This window comes from Cyprinus carpio, chromosome A12, assembly GCF_018340385.1.
Source record: "Cyprinus carpio isolate SPL01 chromosome A12, ASM1834038v1, whole genome shotgun sequence".
Classification (NCBI taxonomy): Eukaryota; Metazoa; Chordata; class Actinopteri; order Cypriniformes; family Cyprinidae; genus Cyprinus; species Cyprinus carpio.
Genome location: NC_056583.1, coordinates 18702910 through 18727839, shown reverse-complemented (window position 1 = coordinate 18727839; position 24930 = coordinate 18702910). Strand labels below are relative to the sequence as shown.

General features: G+C 34.9%; 1 protein-coding gene across 16 annotated transcripts in view; it reads left to right on the top strand.

The window, feature by feature from the left end:
- Positions 1 to 24930, top strand: part of camk2g1 (calcium/calmodulin-dependent protein kinase (CaM kinase) II gamma 1) — a 76712-nt gene that overhangs the window by 33378 nt on the left and 18404 nt on the right. For all 16 annotated transcript variants that reach the window (XM_042767982.1, XM_042767981.1, XM_042767978.1 and 13 more), the window contains exons 3-9: positions 6048 to 6107; positions 13068 to 13122; positions 15702 to 15767; positions 19075 to 19147; positions 22603 to 22705; positions 23784 to 23867; positions 24120 to 24214. In XM_042767982.1, coding sequence (XP_042623916.1) covers positions 6048 to 6107; positions 13068 to 13122; positions 15702 to 15767; positions 19075 to 19147; positions 22603 to 22705; positions 23784 to 23867; positions 24120 to 24214 — 536 coding nt within the window. The remainder of the gene's footprint in view (positions 1 to 6047; positions 6108 to 13067; positions 13123 to 15701; positions 15768 to 19074; positions 19148 to 22602; positions 22706 to 23783; positions 23868 to 24119; positions 24215 to 24930) is intronic.

The following is a 24930-nucleotide window of genomic DNA, read 5'->3' as shown; positions in this document are numbered from 1 at the left end:
TTAAATCGTGATAAAATTGATATGATTTTGATGCAATATTTACACTGAAGCTCGCAGACGGCTATGGTAAGGAGAATTTCTGTATTTCAGAAGGCAGGCCTTCATTTGATACAGGAACTAATCGAGCCGTTCATGCCAGACTGGGGAGAGAGGTGTTGTTGTAATGTAAAATATATGAAAAATAATGTTTTTCAAACAAACTAGTATGAGAGCCTGTTCTAGTACACACCCAAAACAAAATCAAGACTTTGTAAAAGAGCATAATAGGACCCCTTTAAATACATTCCTTCCTTTTTTTGTGAGCCTGTGTGTGCAGACACATTTTTGTTTGTGCACTTTAGATTTTGTTGTTACTTCCATATAAATCTTCACTAATACATTTTTGTTCAAAGGACCTTGAACTTTGCATTTGCTTGGTGTGCGGATTCCCTTTTTCTTTTTGTATTTTACTTAAATACATCCCATTGTATCCCATTGTGGAAGTAAAATGGGTTTTTGTGTTGACTAAGTCAGTGGATGATGTCAACAGGAAGTGTCATTGATAAGGGGAGATTTCTGCTCTACCCAGGATTATTCATATTCATAGATAAATGAATGAGTGAAGGAACAAAGGAAGAAAGGCATCCCGCCATCTGAGCTGATGAGGTGACACACATGCAACGCACATGCAGAGGCTTACAGTGCAGATGCTCACGCAAGGGAGTTGTGACTTTGCTTCATCAAGTACATGTCTCGTGTAATCCTTTCTCTTACACACACGCACAAACACACACTGCCTCTGGTGATTAGTGGCACTTTTGCGTCACTATTCTAATCTTTCTACACTTTCTATCCCATTCCATCCAATTCATTTCCAGTTCCAGTTAATTCACTTCCAAACCAGTTTCGGTGCCAACTTGAATTTTAATTCCACTTAAAATTCTTCTAATTCAGTTAATTTTAAACTGTTTACTTTATTAATACCTTCTCTTTCAGTTAAATTGTAATTTTAGGGTGCTTTCACACTAGCACTTTTGGTGCGCACCCAGGTTCGATTGACGTCAGAGTTTGGTTCCTTTGGATGATGTGAACGCTGTCTTCCGAACTCGAGGGAGGGGGGGAGCCATTGAACTCGTGTTCGGACCAGGCAGGCGAACCAAGTGTGAAAGCACCCTTAATCCTATTCAATTCTAGTTTCAGTAAATCACTTTCAATTGAGTTTCATTGTCTGTTTAATTCCAATTTCAACTATAATTTTGTTTTATTCTGTTTCAAAGTGTTTTTGTGCCTCTCTTTTTCTAAACCTTATTTCAAATGACTTCTTATTTAATGTCATTTCATATTCAATTCCAATTCCAGGTAATCCACTTTTGATTCGGTTTCAGTTCAATTCCAATTTCCAAACAACAATTCATTTAAATTTCCATTCCAAGTATTTCTGTGGCTCCAAATCAGTTCTTATTCAGTGTTTATTCAAATTATATTTATTTCCAATTCCAGTTAATTTTTTTGTTCCCTTATTTTCTTCATTGTCCATTTGAAGCATCCTAATTAAATTGATCCTAATTAACTTGACAAACAAGGGTTTACATTTCCATTACACGCATCATTTAAAGCTGTTTTGAATATTACAGCTGTTTTGAAAATCTGTGTGCACAATATCTATGAACATTGTATTAAGAGCTCTATTTCACATTCAGGGTTTTTGTTCTAGTGTTTGGCCTCCTCTCTCTAACCTTTCAATGGCTCCCTTTTCCCCCATTGTCTTCCTGTCTGTCCTGCCCTTATTCACCCTTTACACAGAGTGTCTGGACAGAAGGCCCTTCCTATCTCTACCCTGCGTTTAATTATGCATCAGATTAGAGAGCTGTGTGTGTCTGTAATAAAATTACTGCAGCATGAGAGTGTGTTATCTTCCGTAGTGAAACTGAAGTAGTTTTGATAGCACCATGCTGCTGTGTCTCTCTGTAATATAGAAGGGAGTTTCCTCTCCAGTTACTTTTGGGAGTCTGAAACTTCTGAGATGCAGTAGAATATCTTAAAATGTATTTGCCGTTGATGTATTCAGCTTTTGCCTTGGTGGAGCTTAATCAGTCGTCATGTAAATGAGGCTGTGAGGAATAGAAGATCAGTCCATTCAGCGGATAACACTTTCAGTCAGTGTGAAACTTTTTACAGTTTTCACATTTACATAATTAGCAGACACTTCTATCCAAAGGTATATAGTTTATCAGTTCATGCATTCCCTGGGAATCGAACCCCTGACTTTGGTGTTACTAGTTTGAGCTAGAGGAACTCATTTTACTTTACAGGATATTCAGCAAGAGAATGTAGAGCAAAATTTGAATTTATCCGTCTGGAATTGATTGGATTGTGAAAAATGGGAATAGAGGCAGATGGTTGAAGGAGACAGGTTGAAAACCAAGGGCTTTTCTTTTACTCTGATAACGAAAAGATTGCAATTGAATTAATGCTGTAATAGCACTTGCAAGTTTCATATTGGTATGCATATTTTGCTGCTATTTGAAGTAGTTTTTTTTTCAGTGCAGTGTATCATCTTGTATATTTTTGGAGCATAAATGTAGGCTGTGAACATAAACCTAAATATCATGAGGAAGGATCTAGAGTTTAAAGCTTATATTTTAATGCTAAACCAACTCATTCTGACAGACAGTAGTCATAAATTTGGCTAGTGTGGGAATGATGATGTAGATATTCTGAAGACCTGAAATATCCTCACTTTATGGCTGTTTTTTGAGATAAGCAGAAATAGGGAACTGAAAGGAGGAACATCAACATGTTTGTTTATACAGTTTGCTTCAGCTGCTAGTTCATAGGATCACATGGGTTCATTTTGTCTCTTTGCTGATCCAGTAACAGGGATTTGGTGCCATCCTGGCACCCTTCTGCTTCTGCGGTTGGAGTGTGTGTGGTCAGTTGGCCAGCAGTGAAAGTGCTGTGGAGCAAAACAGTATTTGTGCCAGTGGTGTGCTAAGGGTTAATCTTCCACTGGGTCACAGGGCAAGATGGGAGAAGATGTAATCTTGTTAGCTTGGAGCATGTCTTCTGTCTGTGTGTGTGTGTGTGTGTGTGTGTGTGTGTGTGTGTGTGTGTGTGTGGTGTTGCATGTGTGAAAGGGTAACACCTAATCTAGCTCAGAGAGAAAGAAAGTCAACAAGACAGAGTGGGGTAGTGATAAAAATGAAAAAAATAAAAAAGTAGTTTTCGATGTTAGCATTCTCCTAATGTTTCAACAATGTATCATATTGTTATGTAATATCCTAATAAGCATAAAAATACACACAAATTGTTTGTTTTTTAAGACTGAAGTTTTTAATGGTACTTTTGTATTCAGTGAATTTTATTCTCATTATTTTTAAGTATATTTATATATTTAAAATCTCTTCTTCCACCATCTTGAATGATTTTATTTTATTTTTTAAGTTTGTCATTGATTTTAACTAAGCAGTGCATGCTGCTATTGACCTCTCTGTGAATCATCCATGCAATGCTGCCTTTAGAATTTGACAGAAAGAAGGTGTCTTTTATGCTGCCTACATTTTGGAACAGTCTTCATGTCAAGAGCACACCTTAAAATGCCGCCTACGTAGACAACCCACTAGGTTTGGACCAGAGCCAGTTAGAAGGCCAGCTAGACTCCGCTTCCCAAAACATCTTGCTCAAGCATGTCGGATTAGACAGCATTAAGACTGTAGACTGACTCAAGCTGATGTGTTAATTGTGGAGATCTGGGCGGATGAAAGCCATCAGTATTACATTGTCCATGCCGGTTGCACAACATGCATGTACTGATGTGGTAATTTTCAGCACTCTTCATAATATCCTATAAGTACATACATAGTACAGTTGTCATTCCACTCCTGAGTGCTTAAGTAATGACAGAGATTCTAGGGACGAAGTTCAAGAAGGGGCGGGTTTGGAAGTAATGGTGTTTCATGTACATGATGACTGCAAAGCAAGATGGCACAGTCTTTCAGCCGATGCAAGTTAACTTAAGGACATGACTTGTTTGAGACTTTTGAGATGGCCCTGATATTTAACCAAATATATTTGCCAACTTAGCAAAGGTATTTTTATGTTGTTGCCAAGACAAGATCAGTTTAAAGCAGATTAGTGTACACTAATAATTAAAGTGCCCCTATAATGCCATTTTTAAGGTTTCTAATATTGTTTTGCGAGTCTCCTACAATAGGTTTACATGTATGCAAGGTCAAAAAATGCTTTTGTTTACCCAAAATATGCATTTGATATCACCTCATTTTCCACTTCCATTCTCAAACGATGCATTCAAAGCAGTTCTAAGATTCAGTCTCTCTAAACCCCTCTTTTCCATGAGCATACTCTGCTCTGATTGGTCAGATTGCCCAGTCTGTTGTGAATGGTTTACCGTGTACAGCACATGTCCGAAACGATACGCAAATTGCCATAGTTCTATATTTTGAACACTCGATAAAAAATATAAACATCTATTATTTATCATACTTACAGGTTGTGATTCAGTGGAGCCAGGTGGTCCAAATAAACTGGGTACTGAACCATCTTTAAACAGCAAGCATTTTGTGAATCCCGCATTGAACTCCCTGAGATTAGAGAAGCAGTCGGCAGTAAAATGATGGGAACACAAAGAAAGATTGGGGTTATACTGCTGTATAATGAAAAATGAATTTTAACCACTGATTCTTTGCAGCCTTCTCTTTAGGAAGTGAAAATAAAAAAAAATTACTTTCATGGCGTATTCTCAACATGATGTTAAGCACACAACAAGATACTGTGAGGGGGCGGGTCAAATTGTTCGCGGACAGCCAACGTAGAACATAGGCGGGGATTATGCAAATGTGTTACTTCATGATGTGTAGCCATCACAAAAGTGGGATTCAAAGTACTTACGACACGGAGACAATAACTTTATTTATCGTGGTGTAATAGGGGCACTTTAATTAATTCATGTTTTGAATAGCACTTTTCACAATTTATACTGTTTCAAAGCAGCTTTACAGGAGATGCATGTTTCTACATTACAGTTAAGAGAAAATGTCTTGAATTAACTGTTTTTTTTTTTGTTTTTTTTTCACTTTTCTTCGTTTAAAAACATTTGATACGTTAATGCAAAAAACAAGCAAAGCCTTTTGCCAATGGGGTCATTTGTAAATTGAAAAGTAAATTGATCAAGTTTTAAGGATTTTTAGATCTTTTTAGAGCTGGAAATCCAGATAAAAATAGGGATTTCAAATAAATAATATTTCATGCAGGTAAGTTTAAAGCAGTTTTAATATTTGATCTGCAAAGTCTCGTGAGCAAAATATAAAAAGCTTGCACAGCCTGTCTGAATATAATCTGTCAAAACATTGTTTATTTGACATTAAAGCCTATTATTTTCTTGTAAAATATGAATCACATCCAATTTTACTGGCCTCCAGCAGTGCATAGTGGGTGATTTTTACACTGGGAAGATGAATAAACCCCAGTCACGACATTGAGCTGCTGTTTAGTTTCTCCACACAGAATATGAGCCCCCGGGCTTGTTTGTTTAATTTTACACAACATTCATCTTTTGAGCTCACACACAACTATATTACAAGTTTCAGTAATAAGCCCTAGATTAGCTTGAACCTCACACCCACTCTTACAAACAAACATACACACACACACACACACAAGCAATTTACAATATCATCATGACAGGACCAAATTTGCATACCCTGGATAACTTGGGATATATTTTTGCAGTTTTTTTTATGGCTTTGCCAATACAATTAGAATAGTTTTTCTGCATGTAGGTTGTAGATCTACTTTTTTATTTTATTTTAAATTCATATTATGTAAATCATCTCTCTGAATTGTTTATCCCCTTACCTCTCCAGCATTGCGGTTCACATCTATGACACCTGTGGAAAAATGTTCTCTCTTCTTGGAGGAGAGGACATAGCTGCTTGCACCTCAGATGAGGTGTCCTTCTTATTTTATAGCTGTGAGAACAAGCCATCAGCCACCTCAAATATCTAACCTGCTTCTCTCTTTCTCTCTCTCTCTCTCTCTCTGTCATCTAGATCATCAGAAACTGGAACGTGAAGCCCGAATCTGTCGTCTACTCAAACACCCCAATATTGGTGAGTTTGATCCTCATTATGTGCTATCTTTTTTTAAATGTACTTTTATTTTTATTTTAGAATAACAGTAAAGCCATCAAAACTATTCAATGAGAATATTTGAAGTTTGGGATCTATGAGTTCTAAAAATGTTTAACAAATAAAAACTATTTTATCTTTGAGCTTCAAGATCATGACCCTTTCATGACCTAGCTCTACTCGTTCTCTTAACAAACCTCATAAGGTGCATCATGGGATGCTTTTAGCTGCTTTTCTAGTCCGTCTCGTCCTTGAAAATGGTTTTGGAAAGAAATATTAATGCACAATGTATTTTTTGTCTACAAACTTAATTTTAACTCTTTATATCATTTTGTAACTATTCATAAGTTACAAAACATACAGTAACATTCAAAAGTTTGTGGTCAGTAAGATTTTAAAAGAAATTTATTATTTTTATTTTAAATTGATCAAAAGTGACAGTAAAAACGTTTATGTCGTTACAAAAGATTTCCATCTCAAATAAATTCTGTTTAGACCTTTCTGTTCATCGATGGATCCTGAAAAAATGTATCACCATTTCCACAAAAATATTAAGCAACTGTTTTTAACATGAATAAAAAATGTTTCTTCAGGACCAAATTAGCATATTAGAATGATAAGAAGGATCATGTGACACTGAAGACTGGAGTAATGATGCTGAAAATGCGTTCAAATGATGCAAATTACATTTTAAAATATATTAAAATAGAAATGTTTTACTGTATTTTGATAAAAAAAATGCAACCTTAATGAGCATAACAGATATGTTTCAAAAACATTAAACATCTTACTCACCCTAAATTTTTAAATGAGACTGTCAATTTAGTTTGAACTTTCAAATGGTTGTGTACATGTGAGTTTGATGCCGCGAGCATCTGCAGCTGTGTGGTGTTTATGAGTGTGTGTGTATTACAAGTTTGTATGTAAGCTGGTGCCAGAGATGACTGAGAATGAACTAGGTTGAAGTATTTTTGCGGCAAAACATACAGTGTCCTGCGGAACAGCCTCTCCCAAAAGTCATTGTCTTAAAGAATGTGTGAACAAAAGAACAAAAGTATTGTGAGGGGAAAAATTAGCTAATAAAGGGCAGAATTGAGTAGGCAGCAATAGGAGAATGAAAAACAAGGCAATGAGGGAATTAGAAGGATGAGTGGAGACAGAAAGTGACAGAGACTGAAAAAACCGAGCGGAGCCATCGAGATGGGGGCGATGGCGACAAAGAAAGAGGTGAAGGTAGAGGGATGGAGAGATCAGCAGAGAGAGATGGAGAGGGATAGAAGAGGAGTGGAGCTCTATAAATAACTGTGCTGAGGTGGGAGATACTGGTGGGCAGCAGTTCAGCCCAAATACCGTCATTATCACCAATGAGCTCCGGAGCACAGCAATAGAAGAGGCGAGAGAGTGGAAAAAAGCACGAAGAAGATGAAGAAAGACATACTTGGCTGAAATAGTGTATGATGCAAATGATATTAGATGTTCGTTAATTATACGTGGTCTTATCTTTTGCTTTGTGTTCATCAAGTATCAAATCATAAGAGAGAATAATTAAATAAATCTTTATTACTTTTCAACAAAAACAACTACATTGTGACATATTTTGTTATGTTACTGTGATAATTAGTCGAACTGTGTTATATTTTTATACCCCTGGGGCTGTATTACAGAAACATCCAACACTAGAATCCTTTCTTATCTGTTTGGTAACCATGGTGATTTCAGTAAGGATCTCATATAGGACAGAAGACTTGAGACAAGAAGTTTATGTAACACACTCCCTGATATATATTTTGAGGTTATTGCTTTTGCCTGCTTGGGTGATTAATATGAGTTTAAAAATTCACATTTCACAATTAAATGTTTTTTTTTTTTTCAGTATTTATTTTTCAGTATTCTTAAGTTTTAAAATAGTGTAAAAATATTTCAGAAAATATTTGTGTACATTTCAGATTGGCAGTATGAGATGTATGCAGATTTGCTGAAATAAGTTTTTATACAACACTTCTGTTGTACGTCTAATGCTGCCATTTATAAAGTCAATGATCTTAAAATAATCCGCAAAGATTTTTATGTTCACCAAGGCTGCATTTATTTAATCAGAAATACAGTAAAAACAGTAATATTGTAGGAAATTATATTGTAAAATGATTGTTTTGTATTTTAATATATGAGAAGCCATTACTCCAGTTACTTCTTCGTAGTATTATTATTATTAGTGTTAAAAATAGTTGTGCTGCTTAATATTTTAATGGAAAATGTGAAAAAATGTTTTCAAGATTCTTTGATGAATAGAAAGCTCAAAAGAATAGTATTTGAACTTTAACCCTCTGGAGTCTAAGGGTATTTTTGGGGCCTGGAGAAGTTTTGTCATGCCCTGACATTTGTGCTTTTTTCAGTTTCTTATAAATATCTAAATGGCTAAAGTCTAATCTCACTGTAATCAGCACAAACTAGGCTATAATAATATGTGAGCAGCATGAATGTACATGATTGTGTTTTTTTGAGAAAAAAAAATGTTATGCGTGGTTAGTGAAAAACTAAAAATGTTAAATCACTTGAAAAAGGCAATAAAACACATACAGAAAATTGGTTCCCAGGAATTTTGAGAACTGGAGCTTGTAGCCTAGAATTTTTTTTTTTTTCTAAATGATGTGAAAATCATCTTGTTTACTCACTTACAGAAAACAATATATTGATTTAAAATTTCTAAGACACTTTTTGTTGGTAAAAGTCATATGCGAGTAGGCGTCAACTATCATGAATTCACACCTGAGAAGACAAAAGACCTGCATAATGAGCTGCATAATGAGCCATTCAGTCAGCTGTGTCACTGAGAGGGGTGAGTTACAAGAAAGAATGTGAGGACAAAATAAATCTATATAATTTTATGTTTGTAGTTTATTTAGAATACATTTAATTATCCCACAACATAATTTAATATTCACTTGTGAGTGCAGTTAAACAGTTTATTAGGAAAAATCAAAGCTGACTTTCAAACTGAATTTTTTTGCATAATTACTCCAGTCACACAGTCCTTCAGAAATCCTTTTAACAATCTTATTTTCTACAAAAAAAACATTTATTGTTATTATTATCATCATCATCATTATTATTATTATTATTATTATTATTATTATTATTAATGTTGAAAAGAGCTGAGAATATTTTTTTTTAGGTTTTTTAGGGGGGATAAATTGAAAGAACAGCAATGATTGTTACATTTGGTTACAGTTACATTTATTGTTACATTTATATTATTTACATCAAGCTTTTGAATGGTATAGTGGTGTATATTGTTATTGAAACTTTATAATATTTCACTTGATTATACATTTAGTCAGGAATTATAGTTTGGAAAAAGTCTTTGGAAAAAGTCTAACTAGTAAAATGTTTACACGTTATGTGAAAACTAGTACAAGTATATAAATAAATAAAAAGAGACTTACTCATGTTTATGAACTCTGCTGAATAAAGTGCTTCATTCTTTTTTCTGAGGAAATCCAAATCTCAAATCCTCAACCACATCACATCTTTTTGGGGTGAATTATGTCTTATTCCTCTCATCGCGAAGCAAACAGTAAATTGATGGAGCACAGGAGATCAAACAGATAACATGTGTCTTCTGTTGTGTGGGCGTATTCAAAAGCCGCGCGCTTCAGTGAAACATTTGAATCTCAAAAGCGCGCTCGGCGCGGGGGCGTGGTCGCATTAGAAGATAATGAAGGGGGATGTGAAAAACGGACATCGCGTTGTTTTCATATGGATTACTTTATCACAGAATATTTGTTTTCAGCAGCACTTGTTTAGTTTAAAAGTAGACATGTCAGGCTTTCTATAGATATCTCTCTCATGTCTCTTCGTTGAGTATTCACTGAGTTACAGTTCATTTTAATGACGCATTTGTATCTGAAGATCAGCGCAGACAAAGGCTGCAGACAGCACTCCTTGTTTGTTATCTTTATTTTATAAGTGCACAAAGTTTTGTTGTTATTATGTCTTTATACAAAAAAAAGTAGACCCTTTACAGATTCGATTGATGTATTGCACTTATCTGTACGATCAAAACTGAAAGTGTAATTTAAGTTCTTTTCGGGGTTATCAGGAGAAAATACCCCAAAACGCGTATACGCGTTAATCGACTCCAGAGGGTTAAATTATTCATTTAATTAGGGATGTAACGATTCACTCAACTTACGATTCGATTCACGATTTTGATTCCACAATTCAATTTTCTCATGATTTTTTTAAACAAAATGAGATTGAAGACATAATACAGTAAATTGTTGTATTAGGCTATTGCTTCACGTTTAACAAGTAAGTTACACAAATAAATGAAATCTCTTAATATGAACAAACTATGGCTTTGTCTGTGCTCTTTCCATTTAAAATGGGAGGCAACCACTGGATTTAGTCATGATCCAAACAAAGACTGTATAATTTCTAAATATGAAGCAAAAACAGAATGGTCTGACTTTAGTTTTGTGAAACTATACTATATTAAACATGTCTGAACGAATCAGCAGACGAGCTGAAAGAGATGCAGATTCACTCTCTGACAGCAGGTGGCGCTTATGAACAGCAGTGATACAGTGTTTCCTAGGTTACAGCTGTAAACAAAGCAGAGCTGCTTTTGAACACTATTTTAAAATTCATTGTTCAGAGGCAAGATCTTTTCTAAAGATAGTCAGTTCCCCACAGAGATACATTAATATAAACTACTATTCCGATTGTATCGCGATTTGTTTGGCATCTCAACCGATTTGAATTGTCACATATTTGAATCGATTTTCGACCCGCTCATGGTTAATCATTACATCCCTACATTTAATGTTATATAACTCGTCTAAGTTACATCCGCTGTCTTTTACTTGTATATCGTTCTACTGTCTGGCATCTTCCACACCTTTTGAATCATATCCCACACTGACCTCAACTTCACACTCTATCCAGTTTCTTTCTCCTCCATTTTCTGTCTCACTCCTTCCTCTTTTTTTCCACCCACTATCTCGCCGCCTTTCCATCCGATGTGTTTTCTTATTCTCATTTCTGTTCCCCCTCTGGCGATGCCTTCGCCTTTCTCCTGCTCCATCACCTGTATCGGCCTCTCTCTCCTTCACTTTCCCTTCTGTCGTCTCTCCTCAAGTGGACAGCTTGTCATGTTTTCTGCTTGGGCTGCACATAAGTGCTAAACAATAGAGCCAATGAAGGAAGAGAGATGGAAAGAGAGAGAGACAGTCTGAAAGGTTAAAGAGGAGAGAGGACTGAGTGCTCATCGCCACTGGCACAGTTGGCACACACTAATGGATATTACTCTTTCACTCAGCTAGTCATGTGTTTGTAATTTACTGTGAGTTTGTAGAATGTTCTTTGTCAGCAATACATTATATTAAAAATACTAATCATCATCATCATATTAAATAGTCATTATTTTTGCAGTAATTAAACACTTATTAGTAACTATTATTATTAAGTTCAAAATATTTTAAGAAGGTGATGTGTGTAATGATGATGCTGATAATTATAATAATAATAAGAAGAAGAACATTATTGATATTATTATTATTATTATTATTATTATAGGAATTAAAAAAAAAATTTAGTTGAAATGTGTAATTTCTGACTCAACAAAATTGCAACAGGTTTCCTGAACACTTCCCCTGTCTTCCATTGGTTGAAAAAAATAATATATTATTATATTCAATAGTAAGATTTTATTTTCTTTTGATGCAAAAAAAAATTACACACTTCAAATTGTTGTTGTTATTATTATCATTATTATTATTATTAAATTGGAAAAGTAATAAGGTTTTGTGTGTAGTTTCTGTGCAGAAGAAATCATAAAAATAATGGCAATAATTTTAATCGGGTCCCTGAATGCTTCCTCTCTTCTCCATTAGTTGAAAAAAAAAAAAATAAACAGTCCCGCCTCCAAACTAATACCATTGGTTGAATCCATGTTGCCGGTTGGGATGCTTAAACAAACAGAGCGATGTTTTGAAAGGAAACTGAAGGGGAACTTCATCGTATCTTCAAAGAAAAATCACCTTAAAAAATGAACTTCAACTTAAATAAACCCAATAATATTATAGCCGAACCTGTTTCTATTCTCTCAAATCTTAGTGCCTTCTGGTTCTGCCAGTTCAGACATTGTTTCTCGCTAAACATTGATATACCTTACTCTAAAGAAGTTAAGTGCAGATGCCAATTTACATTGTGTTTAACCTCTCTCTGAATGTTTAGGACTTTATTAAACTCGAGCTTCTGTAATTAATGGCATGATGGTGGCTCGTGTTTACAGTCCCAGAGTCAACATGCTAGGGCCTTGCTTGTCAAACAATCACTCTGAAGGCTATTGACTCGCTGCATTACTCAAATAATGTAGAAGTAATTTATCTAATATATGTATTTCACAGCATCAGATTTGCCTCAGTCCCTTTGTTATTTATCCTCCGTTTCTTTCCTTCCCTCCTTCAACTAGTTATAGCTATATTGCTCTTTCTCTCAGCGCTCTCATAAGGCCCCTGCTATTCTGGGCAGTGTTTACTCAACTCTCTCTCCTTATTTCTCTCTCACTCTCTCTTTCTCCATCCAACCCCCAACCCAATACACTCGGTGTGTGTCACTGTCTACGTGACATGCTGCTTGTGTACATAAGTGAGCTTGTCATCCATCCTCTCTCTCTCTTTTCGATGGATCCTCTTTTTGTTAGTTCATTTCGCCATGTGCTCATTATGGTTAACTTAAGTCACATGCTTCGTAATTGTAAGCATCACTATCATAGTGTGTAATTGGACGTATGCCATATGTTCTCATCAGATGTTATGAACGCTGTGTGATGGAGTGAAGAATGCTCAAGATGTCCCTCTTATTAAAAAATGCTTTCATAATGCAACTCTGTGTTGACGTTGTTTAATGCTGATTCTTCTGTTATCTTTTCAACCCCAGTTCGGCTCCATGAGAGTATCTCAGAAGAAGGTTTCCATTACCTGGTCTTTGACCTGTGAGTATGACCGAAACTCACACACACACACACACACACACACACACACACACACACACACACCTGTGCTGTGTGACTCAGCAGTATATGCTGCACTGTAACTTAAGTCATCATTATATAGGTTCCGTTTCAAAACCTAGTGAGCTACCTCGCTGCCTACTTAGGAAACTGCCTTTTAAGACAGCATTCTAACTGAAATGAAATCTCATAAATAAACTATTTAAAACATTCTACATAGGCAGCAACACAACACAACAGGATTTGTTTTTTCTTTAAGAATTCAGCAAAAAGAAGGCATCTTTGTTTTTGGTAATTGAAATAAATCTAAAATAAAATACAGTATATTAGAATAAAAACTTAAATGTAAGTGAAAATAGGAAATGCTGTCTTCGCAACTAATGGAAATAAGAACTAAAAAGACTTAACCTAAATAATAATTAAAGTTTATATATATATATATATATATATATATATATATATATATATATATATATATATATATATATATATATATATATATATATATATATATATATATATATATAATTAATATAATTAAAAGCTATATATAGCTTTAATTAATTATTTAGGTTTAGTAATGTGTATATAATACTAATTAGTTAAAAACTAATAAATGTGACAAAAGCACTTTACACAGTATTACTAAATACTGAAATATAAAAGTAAAAATACTGAAAAATAAAAAATAACAGCTAACAATTAAAATTATTAATAAATAGTAAAATAATAGTATATAAATAATATTATAATGACATATTTAGAAATGGAGCTAGTTTCTATATTCAGGTGAGTTTATAATTCTCAATAGCTGTAAGGTACTTCCCGTTTTTTGAATGAGGATGGACAAGTTATCAAACCGAAGACATTTTGATCCAGTGAATCATGTCAGAAGCCCCATTCCTGCAGGCAGATAAATGCAGCTGAAATATGTTTGACAAAAACACCTTGTACGCACCTTCCCGGGTGTCAAAAATATATCCTTCAAATTTTATGGGATCTGCCAGCAGAATTGATGGGTAGACATTTCTGGGTGGCCCTATAAATGCGATTTAGTGCTGTCAAGATTGTTGTTTCTGTGAATGTGGCCTGGGATTAACCAGTCCAGTTTACTCAGATTTTTCCAGGCATCATTGTGGAACTCAGTTTATGTGGAACAAAGGATACGTTACTAATGTTCCTTTTATGTGTCTCATCCTCACCTCAGTGCCAACTGCACTCCACCCTCACAATATACAGAGCAATATTACTACTATTTAAAATAATTATTTTCTATTCTAATATATTTTAAAATGTAATTTATTCCTGTGATGGCAAAGCAGAATTTCCAGCATCAATTACTCCAGTCTTCTGTGTCACATGATCCTTCAGAAATTATTGTAATATGCTGATTAAAGGCCCGTTCACACCAAGGACGATAACTATAAAGATAAGGATAAAGATATAGTTCTAAAAATCATTTTCAGTATTAAAGAACAGCAGAGTCCACACCACAACTATAACGATAAAGACAAAGAAAAACAGTATCGTTGGAATCACTTTCAAAATGATTTTTTTTTTCCAGCTGATGAACGATAAAAAATTGGCAGCCAATCAGATTCGCTCCTGCTGTAACGAGCTCGAGAATTTAAAGCGCCAGACGAGCGTGCGCTTAGAATAAACAGAAGATATCGTTCGCTGGTGTTGACGCTAATATCGTTATCTTTATAGTTATCGTTCTTGGTGTGAACGGGCCTTTAATGTTGATCAAACTTTTCTTATCATTATTGGTTTTAAGAACAGTTGTGCTGCTTAATATTCACACCGTATATACATACACACACATGTAGAGTAATTTTTATGTGTATGTATATATATATATATATATATATATATATATATATATATATATATATATATATATATATATATATATATATATATATAAAATTAAGATAAAAATAGGATTATAAAATGATAGAATGAAATAATATTTTTCTTTAAAATTTTATTATTTTTTATTTTATAAAAATTATTATTTAAATTTTTATTACATTTTATATAATGAAAATCAAATGAAAATATTTATTATTATTATTATTATTATTACATTTGTTGTATATTAATTGTAATTATTATTACTGTCATTTTTGTTGTGTTTAGTCATTTGTATTTATTTCATAAGGATTTTTTTTTCCATGTTCTGTGTTTTGCATTACCAAAATTTACCAGTTTGGGCTAAAATACAGGTTACCACAGGTTACTACAGTTAAACTCTGGTAACTTCGTAAGAGCCACCACTGTCTTGCATTGCCTCTTGTATTTTGTCTCAAACTATGGTTACTGTGGTAAAATTATAACTACATCCCTGAATCTGATAATATACACAGAATATCCATAGTATAATCAGAGCATACGTGTTTTACTGCAGCATCACATACATTTGCGATCATGTTTATGTAAATGTAAAATGTTGGTTCTGCCTCTTGCTCCTGACCAAATTATCCCAAACCGCAGCACACTCTCCACTCTCTCATCCCTTGTTTCGCTGTTTTTTTCTTTCCCTTTCTCTCTTTCCGCAGTGTGACTGGGGGGGAGTTGTTTGAGGACATCGTCGCCAGAGAGTATTACAGTGAAGCTGACGCAAGGTGGGCTCTCCAATTTACTGTTGCTGTGGTTACTGTGCTGCAGCCTGCAGTGAGCAGGTCACACTTACACACACACACACACACACTTACATCTGATTCAAAAGCACAGAGAGAGGACGATCCCTTTTGTGCAGAAAAACTGAGATCCTTTAAGGATGGTGGAGCTGCAGAACCAACAGGTGCCACAGAAAATCGCATCCATTTGGCCTCTGTTGGCCCCTCCTTTCTAGTGCATCACTTCTCCAGCACTAACAGCACTGCCAATAAATGGCAAACATTAAGATTCTTTCTAAACCGGTTTCTCAAAGTGGAAACTCTGGTAGCACAGAAATTGCACAATTTGAACAGTGTCTTCAGGAACCAGCAGCGAGTGTGTAAGTCTCAAAGGGACTTTGTATCCAAGTTAAAGCCCCAGGCATCCAACACAAACACCCTCCAGCAGATATCTGTGTTTTAATGCGCTCATACGAGAGTTCATGGTAAATTTAGTTAACAAGAGTTGCATGATGCTAATTTAGCGTCTAAGCTTTAATATTACATAGGTAAAGACCGATAAAAAGAGGGTGAGTGGGGAAAAAGAGTAGTTTTATAAAAAGACCAGCTTTGTGTGTCAGTCTTATTTGTGTGTGTTAGCATGTATTTGTGTGAGATATAGACAGGTCTTTTGTGTCCAGTGGGATTTTTGCTATCCTGAAAATGGAATGCTGGGCTTAAAATGTAACCAAATTTGGGCAAATAGCTTTTGTGTTCTTTTGTAATAATAATATACTCAGTAGTCTTTTTCAGCCAACTTTCTTATCTTATCTACTCACTCTTTTGTTCCTTGTGACATGTCCTAACAAGGCATGGTAAAGTGGCTTGTCACTGGAAACTTGTCACCTAGTTAGGACACTGTATATGCACTTCTATCAAGTTATAAAATAACGTAATATAATATCATTCAATTTAAATGATTATTTTAAAACAGTTGTGTAGTGTTGTATGGCAAAACACATTGATAGCAATTTGGATCTTGCAAATTTCCAATTTGGACCATTTGGACATTGTACATGGTGTGAGTCTGCACTTGAAAATAAAAAATAAAATAAAATAAAATAAAATAGTAATGTAATTAATATATTAAAATAATTTATACATCTTATTATTTTAAGTAATATTATAGCAAAAGAGGTGGATTGCATAGCAATATAATAATTTAAATGGCAATTAAAATACACAGTATGAGTCAGCAATTGCCAAGTTAATAGAATGCAATATAATATAGAAATTATTATTTAAAAATACTATACTATACTATGCTATGATATACTACACAACGTTCCAAATTATTATGCAAGTGACATATCAATAGGATTTTGGTACAATAAAGAGTCAGATTTTTGTTTGTTGTTTTTCACATCTTTTTTTAGATAACTGGTATCAGTTTCAGACAGGTTTGGTCAATAGTTTGCCAGGTCTTCTTAGGTAAATGGAAACCCTACTTAAAGAGGTTGTTCCACATTATTAAGCAAGTCACAGTTCTCATGAAATATGGTGAGGAAGAAAGATCTTTCTGAAGATGAAAAGTATGAAACAATGCAATGTCTTGCAAAAGGCATCAAAACAAACAATATTTTGTCAACTGTCAAAAGATTTGTGAGTGACTTAGAGCACAGAAGATCTTGGTCAGATAAAGATTTATTAAGGAAAGTTTCTGTCAAACAAATGAACTGTATTGTAATGGCAGGTGTAAAAAAGCCACTGCTGAGCAGCAGACAGGTGTTTGAAGACACTGGAGTCTCAAGATCCTCTCCATGCAGACTGGCAGTTGTGTGTAAAGCTGTGTTTCTAATTTCTATTAGCTTTTCGCAAAATATTGTTTGTTTTGATGCCTTTTGCAAGACATTGCATTGTTTCGTATTTTTTATCTTCAGAAAGATCTTTCTTCCTCACCATATTTCATGAGAACTGTGACTTGCTTAATAATGTGGTACAACCTCTTTAAGTAGGGTTTCCATTTACCTAAGAAGACCTGGCAAACTATTGACCAAACCTGTCTGAAACTGATACCAGTTATCTAAAAAGAAGTGAAAAACAACACAAACAAAACTCTGACTCTTTATTGTACCGAAATCCTGTTGATATGGCACTTGCATAATAATTTGGAACACAGTGTATACTATACTACTAAGCTATCCAACTGTTTTGCTAAAGCCTATGTATTAAGGTCTGTTGTATGCAATTATGTCCTACCCATCATCTGTGCCATTTCCTCAGAACAAATTCAATAAGGATCTAAAGAAAGTCATGCAGAATTTCACATTAATACTAAGTATCTATAAAGCAGCATGACACCACAGCAACACACACACACACACACACACACACACACACACACACACACACACACACACACACACACTCATTCTGGTTCATCTGTCCTGGTTAGTCCTCTGTAACATTCTGTTATAGGATTACAGCTTTAAGAGGGATGAGATAACGCGTGTGCATGTGAGTGTGTACCTGTCAGAGAGTGAGGTGCTTTTCCAAGAGTAACGCCCACCCCAGCAATCCCACAATCCCCTGCTCCGCTTACCTCGTGTGCCTCAGTCATTACACTTGACCCCAGCTCAGTGTAAAAGTAGCAATGGTACATTCAAATCTAGCATCAATTATCCAGTCATGGTGTTTAATTTAATTGCTTAATTGAATTGTTCAGCCACGGCTGTTGATTAACTTTACAGTAATCTATTTATTTTGGTTGAGCATTTATTATAATTAAGGCATTAAAATGATAGACTTTATTTCTTTACAAAATGACTGTATAATATAAGACTGTATAACTGTTTTTTGGTAATATGAGTTTCTTGTTTGGCAATTTTATGAACGGCTATTTTAATATCACAATATTATATCTGATATCAACTGCAGAATACTCTTCAAATGTAGTGTATTTTCAAAGGCATTGTTAACCCAAAAATTAAAATGTTGTTCCATACACATATGGCTTTTTTCCTCTTTGGCCCAAACTTTTTTTGAAGAATCTCTGAGATTTTTTCTTAAAATGAAAGAAGCATTAACCAGGGGCTTTCAAGTGCTCAAAAGGACAACACACACATACAAACTATAAAATTGCTCCGTATAACTTGTGGAAAACTACACCTTTCAGAGATGGCAAAATTAAGAAAAAGAATGTAAATATGATGGAACTGACTTTGGGATACAGTAAAAATAAAAGGTTGAATTCAATATTTAGACTTATCTCACCCCCTCACATATCCTTATGATCTTTCTGTGCCACTGATTGATTTATTATTCTGTTTTTCAGCCAGTGCATCAATCAGATCCTGGAGAGTGTCAATCATATTCACCAGCATGACATCGTGCACAGAGACCTTAAGGTGAGCGAGAGCCTGTCGCCATGACAACCACACACGCCGCAACCCGCCTGCCTCTGAGAGTTTCTGAGTCGATGTCCTGCCCTGCTCTACACAAACACACAGATATACATGTACAGAAATATTTATGCCCCTCAGTTTGATTACAATTCTTTAATACTGCATTCAAAAGCTCATGCTAGTATGCATTTCTGGTACTAGTCGATATGCCCAGATACTTGTTACAAAGACTTTTAAGACATTCCGTGTCAAATCAACCAAATTTCAGAAACAACCCCAGCTCAAATTTTTGATTTTGTTAATATTTTTTCTAAAGAAAGATAAACATAAACTGTGATAAAAACCAAATATTACATGTCATGGATGTATATTTACTGACTAAACCACTATTTTTTAAGGGGGGGGGGGTCAAAATGATAATTATTCAACATTATTTGTTCTTCAGACATTTCTCTTACGTGTTGTCTTGATTGTAGCAGCATGTCTTTGATAACGCATACAGACACAGTTTTATCATGCCCTCCTATTGTGCATTAGTCACATCCACTGCCCTCCCCCGTGTGTATGTGAGCCCAATGCTGAGCAGCAGAGATGTGCCCAGGCTGGTTGCCATAGTGAGGAACGTGATACGACAACTGTTGCTGGTATTGCCTGAGAGACGGAGGGATGTGGGAGGGATCACCATGAGTCTCACCAATCCTCATTTATAGTCTGTGCATTTAATGAGGGAGAGCGAGAGATTCACACCTATGGGCATAAATTTCCCAGCATCCTCATAACGGATGCATTTCAATTCTGTGCTTGAATGTAGAACTCGAGGATGAACTCTGTGCATTGAGAAGATATATGTGCAGCGGCTAATAAATCAAGCCTATTGAGTTGTATATTACACAAGGGAGTGGACTTTTCCAGCCTATATTTTAGTGTGAAAGTCCTCCATTGTGCCTAATTTATCTTTTTTGGGCCTCTTCATTTAGTCGTCTACTCGAAGCTCCTGGATATTTAATATTAATTGTTGATAAAACATTGTTGCAGTAACAGTAATTTAGTAATTTATGTCAGGAGTGCAAAATAATAAATCTGTATTATGTCAAGTTGTGAAAAGAAATTCACCATGCATTCATATTCAGTCACGTCAGTGTTTATTTGTGTTCACATAGATTCACTGAACAGCGTCAATAAGGGATTATAGTGCAAAGATGCATGTACATGGAGAATATAGATAGATACAGATATATTTACTCATGTTTACTTCATATTTCTTCTGACAGAATCATCATTTCTATTCATTTCCCACTGATTTATGCGATCTGATGATTATTAGCCGCTCCCAGCGCTGTCTCTGTTTGTATACTCCTCCGTGTTCGTGCTGTGACTCAGACAAACTCTGATTCGTCCTTCGCCTTGTCAATCTTTTGTGTCTCATAACAAGACGGTGTCTCATCGTGTCACATGCTTCCTTCACTCTTCCGCATTGATATCTGACCACAACAACACAGAGAAACCTCTGTACCCACGAAATATCCAAATAATAAACACACGATTATGATAGTATATGGTTTGTATGTGATTTTCTTGAGATTTGGGGCATTTTTATAACAGTAATTATTATGCACATCTGTAATGCTAATTTGTGCAGCGATATAAAAGGCTATAAATAGCATATTTTAACAACAGTAAACGACCAGATTCCACACGTGATTGGGAGTTATTACAAACACTCGTTGGTGGTTTAAAGTGAGTTTTGAGTGAAAGTGTACTAATAATTTCATAAATTGTCTTATGTAGCTTGATGCTATTGTTAGCCCTAATGCAGCTACGTAACAGGGGCGGTTCTTCTTCATAATGCATTTTGTCTCATTTCGTAAGAACAATAGAATCATGAATGAAGCTGTTTGCAGAACCAAACATGACAAGACAGCACACAGAAGAGTTTACAGGGGCCATAAATCAATTTCATTAGCCTTTTATTAGCCTTCTCTAAAAACACACATGACATGGCCTTAGAAAATGTTTCATAAAATTCACAGTTTTACAGATTATATTATGAATTTTCAAATGAAGCATTAGTAGACTTGTGGCTTTGGTTTCATTATGTTTCTAAAATCATATCTTACATCAACATTTTTTTTTATATTTAAAAAAATATGTTTTTAATATTTTTATTTTTGTTTTCATGTTTGAGCTTATACTGTATATCTTTATTATCATGACAGTCTGAGTAATTCTGATTGTTGAACAGTAAACTTTGAAGTGTTAGCTTTGTGAACATATGTTGATTATGTATCTAGTCAGAAAGACTCATGAGCAGAAACCTTTTTATTTTGGGTATGTCATTTGTGTCTCCATGCCGAAAATAAGGGGGGACCTTACCGGTTTTGGGATCCCCAAAATCTGTCATATTTCAGGTTTGGCTAGTGTTCATCTGCACATCTGCTAGAGATGTACTTCTCTTTAATGGCTGTTCACACTGACAGTGTTGCAGGTTGCAAAGTGGCTGTATTGTTGGTCTTGTAGGTGTTACTTCTGCTGGATATCTTAATGTTACTGGTGAACTTTCATATTTCACTCAGATTAAAAAAGAAAAGAAAATTAACCTTTTTTTTTAGAATAATATTTTTGTCTCATTATGTTTAATATGATTATTTCAGCATATTTTTTTCTAATTCTTATTATCATATTCTCATTACTGTAATTAAATTTTTTTACATTACCATTCTAAAGTTTGGGTTTAGTACATAAAAAAAAAGAAATAAGTACTTTTATTCAGCAAGTATGTATTAAATTAAAGATATTTATGATTATATTTTAAATAATTTATTTAGCTTTTTCTATTTGTCATAGAATCTTAAACAAATTATCATAGTTTCTTTAAAATTAAGCAGCACAATGGTTTCCAGCATTTATAATTGTCAGAAATGTTTCTTGAGCAGCAAATCAGCATATTTCAGTGATTTCTGAAGGATCATGTGACATTGAAAACTGGAGTAATGATGCTGAAAAATCAGATTTTGCATCACAGGAATAATTCTTTTTAATTTTTTTATTTAAACTAATAAAAGTATTACTGCTCTGTAATCATAGTATTACTGCTTTACTGTATTTTACTGTTTTACTCATAAAAAAATAAATGCAGTCTTGGGGAGCATAAGAGACTTCTTTCAGAAACATGAAAAACTATCAATGCCAAACTTTTGAACAGCTGTGTATATTATTTCACTTAAAATGTCTCTATTGTAATACCTTTATTTTAATGAACAAAAATGATTTCGTTTTTTTTATTTACAGTAATTCAGTAAAAATTACAGTAATGAGAATGTTAGGAATTATAAAATCACATAGCTGCACACTGGGCACTGTCAATCCTAAAAGATCGTTGTGACCTCGCTTTGCAGTCTCACTTTGAAATGTTTGTGAGTGTCTAGTGTGTTAAAGGCTTCCTGTGCTTTCCTCCTCAGCCCGAGAACTTGCTGTTGGCCAGTAAGATGAAAGGGGCGGCAGTAAAACTGGCTGATTTTGGGCTGGCCATCGAGGTGCAGGGAGATCAGCAGGCCTGGTTTGGTAAAGAACTTTTACTTCTGCTCTGTAATTCTTCATCTCACACAACTGTTGTTAATTTAGCTACACCTATCCAAACCTTTCCCCTAACACTTACAGACACTTTTAGAGATCTTTAGATTTAAAGGATGTAGTGATTGGTTGCTAGGGCATTGCCGTATGGCCCTAGCATTCATCACTAATTAAATATTATTTTGCCCATTCATGAATACTTTTTATACTTTTCATATATTTAAATATTTTAACTACTGTTGCTTTAGATTTGACAGGATTTCCTACATTAGTGAGGATTTCCCCCCACACAATTGTGCTGATTCCCTCTTGTAACGTTCTTTCAGTTTATCTTAAAAGGATTTTGCAACATTTCCCGCTCCATTACCCCTGGTTTGAAACGGGTTGGACTGGCCGTAAAGACTTATTTTCAGGCCGTGCTAAATGCCAAACTTAGCCCATTTCATGTTTGGCTTTCACACATCATTCCTGTCTATGTGTGAAAGACCCTTTAACTATGAAAATGCCCCTCCGTAGCTGCCTCTACTGGATAAAACCATCAGGCAGGATTCTCTCGGGCCTTGTGGCCCCCTACTGGCGGCTGGTTATTTCTGCTGGTGTGAAGTAGCTGGTGCTTTAGTGCAAATCAAGTAACAGTACAGCTTTTTTTTTTTTTTTTTTTAATAGGTAATCATCTTGTTTTGACTGAAGTATGCTGAGCTTTGTGAAGAACAAAGTCATGTGCTTGGAATAATTGTTGTATATAAGCTATATGATTGGACAGCTCAAAATCATGTTACCACAGCTGTTTAAAATCCACCTATTTCCAGTCCACTTCAGTCTTGCCAGTGCTGGAGGGAGGCAGCCGTCTTGGCACGTCACCATTTTGGCTCTGAATGGTTCTGGCGTATGGAAAAATCCATCTATCAAACTATCCACACACACACACACAAACCTGCTAGGAATTATTAGCATTTCAGTGAATATTAATTGGCTGAGTTACATTGCCTACAGGCGCCTGCAGTTTGAGTCCACTTTATCTTATTCTCAGAGTGCAGAATGGTCACTTTTCAACCTGTTTTTGTCATAGGTTTTGCTGGAACACCTGGCTACCTGTCTCCAGAGGTATTGAGGAAGGATCCCTACGGCAAACCTGTGGACATATGGGCCTGTGGTGAGTTTTCAACAGGGTCCTTAATCATTAGACCTCTTGCATATTCATTCTGCTTCCTATATTAACAGGTTGCAGTATTCACACTGCACAAGTTTTGGCACCAAGCCTGTTTTTGCTGCACGTGTGTGTGAAATCAACTTGGAGATGCAGAAAATTAATAAACACTTCAGGATTTCTGTAAGTCATTCCCAATCGAATATTCTTTCTGTCAGCCAATCAGAGTCCTTTTCTCTTTCTGTCTTTCTTTCATAGGTGTAATCTTGTACATTCTATTAGTGGGCTATCCTCCATTTTGGGATGAAGATCAACACAAGTTATACCAGCAGATCAAGGCTGGAGCTTATGATGTAAGTACATCTGTCCTTCGATGGAGCCACTCTCTCTAACTGTCTCTGTCTGCGGGAGTTCTGTCTAGCTACTCTAAAACCTCCTTCATCTGATTGGTCTTTGAATGCACCATCAAGTCTTTCAACTGAGGCATTCACTAGGAGTGTAAAACCTATTTGCCTCTTTTGCCACATTTCTGTCAAACTTCTGTAATACATTTTTTAAAGTGATCTTGTAACTTAAAATCATATTTTTGGGTGTTTCTAATTTGTCCAGCCTGTGTGAACTCATCAAGCCATTTAATAAATCAGTCTAGTGAGACTTATTTAATTTTAGACTGCACATCACAAGGCCTCTACATCCTTTCAGAAAATCACTGGAATTTCCCAGCTGGTTAACATTTGCTGTGAATGTTTCTGAAATCACATGGAATAAAATTCAAGGCAGAACTGTTCAAAAAAAATGTTTTAAACTGATGGCGATAATAGGCCCAAGAGGGGTTAAAGACACAAAACAGTAAAATAAACTAAAAAGTAAAGTAAAATAAAATAAAATAATCAAATGCTGGAACAATTAATCAATGAGCTGGAATTTTATTTATTTTATAAAATACTTTTTTATAGTTTTTTAAATAATTTTATAAAATAATCTAGATTCCTTTTATTTCTGAGTCAGTCAACCTTTAATGAATGATCATATTTCCCTATTAATTTTATTTAATAAAATAAAATATAAT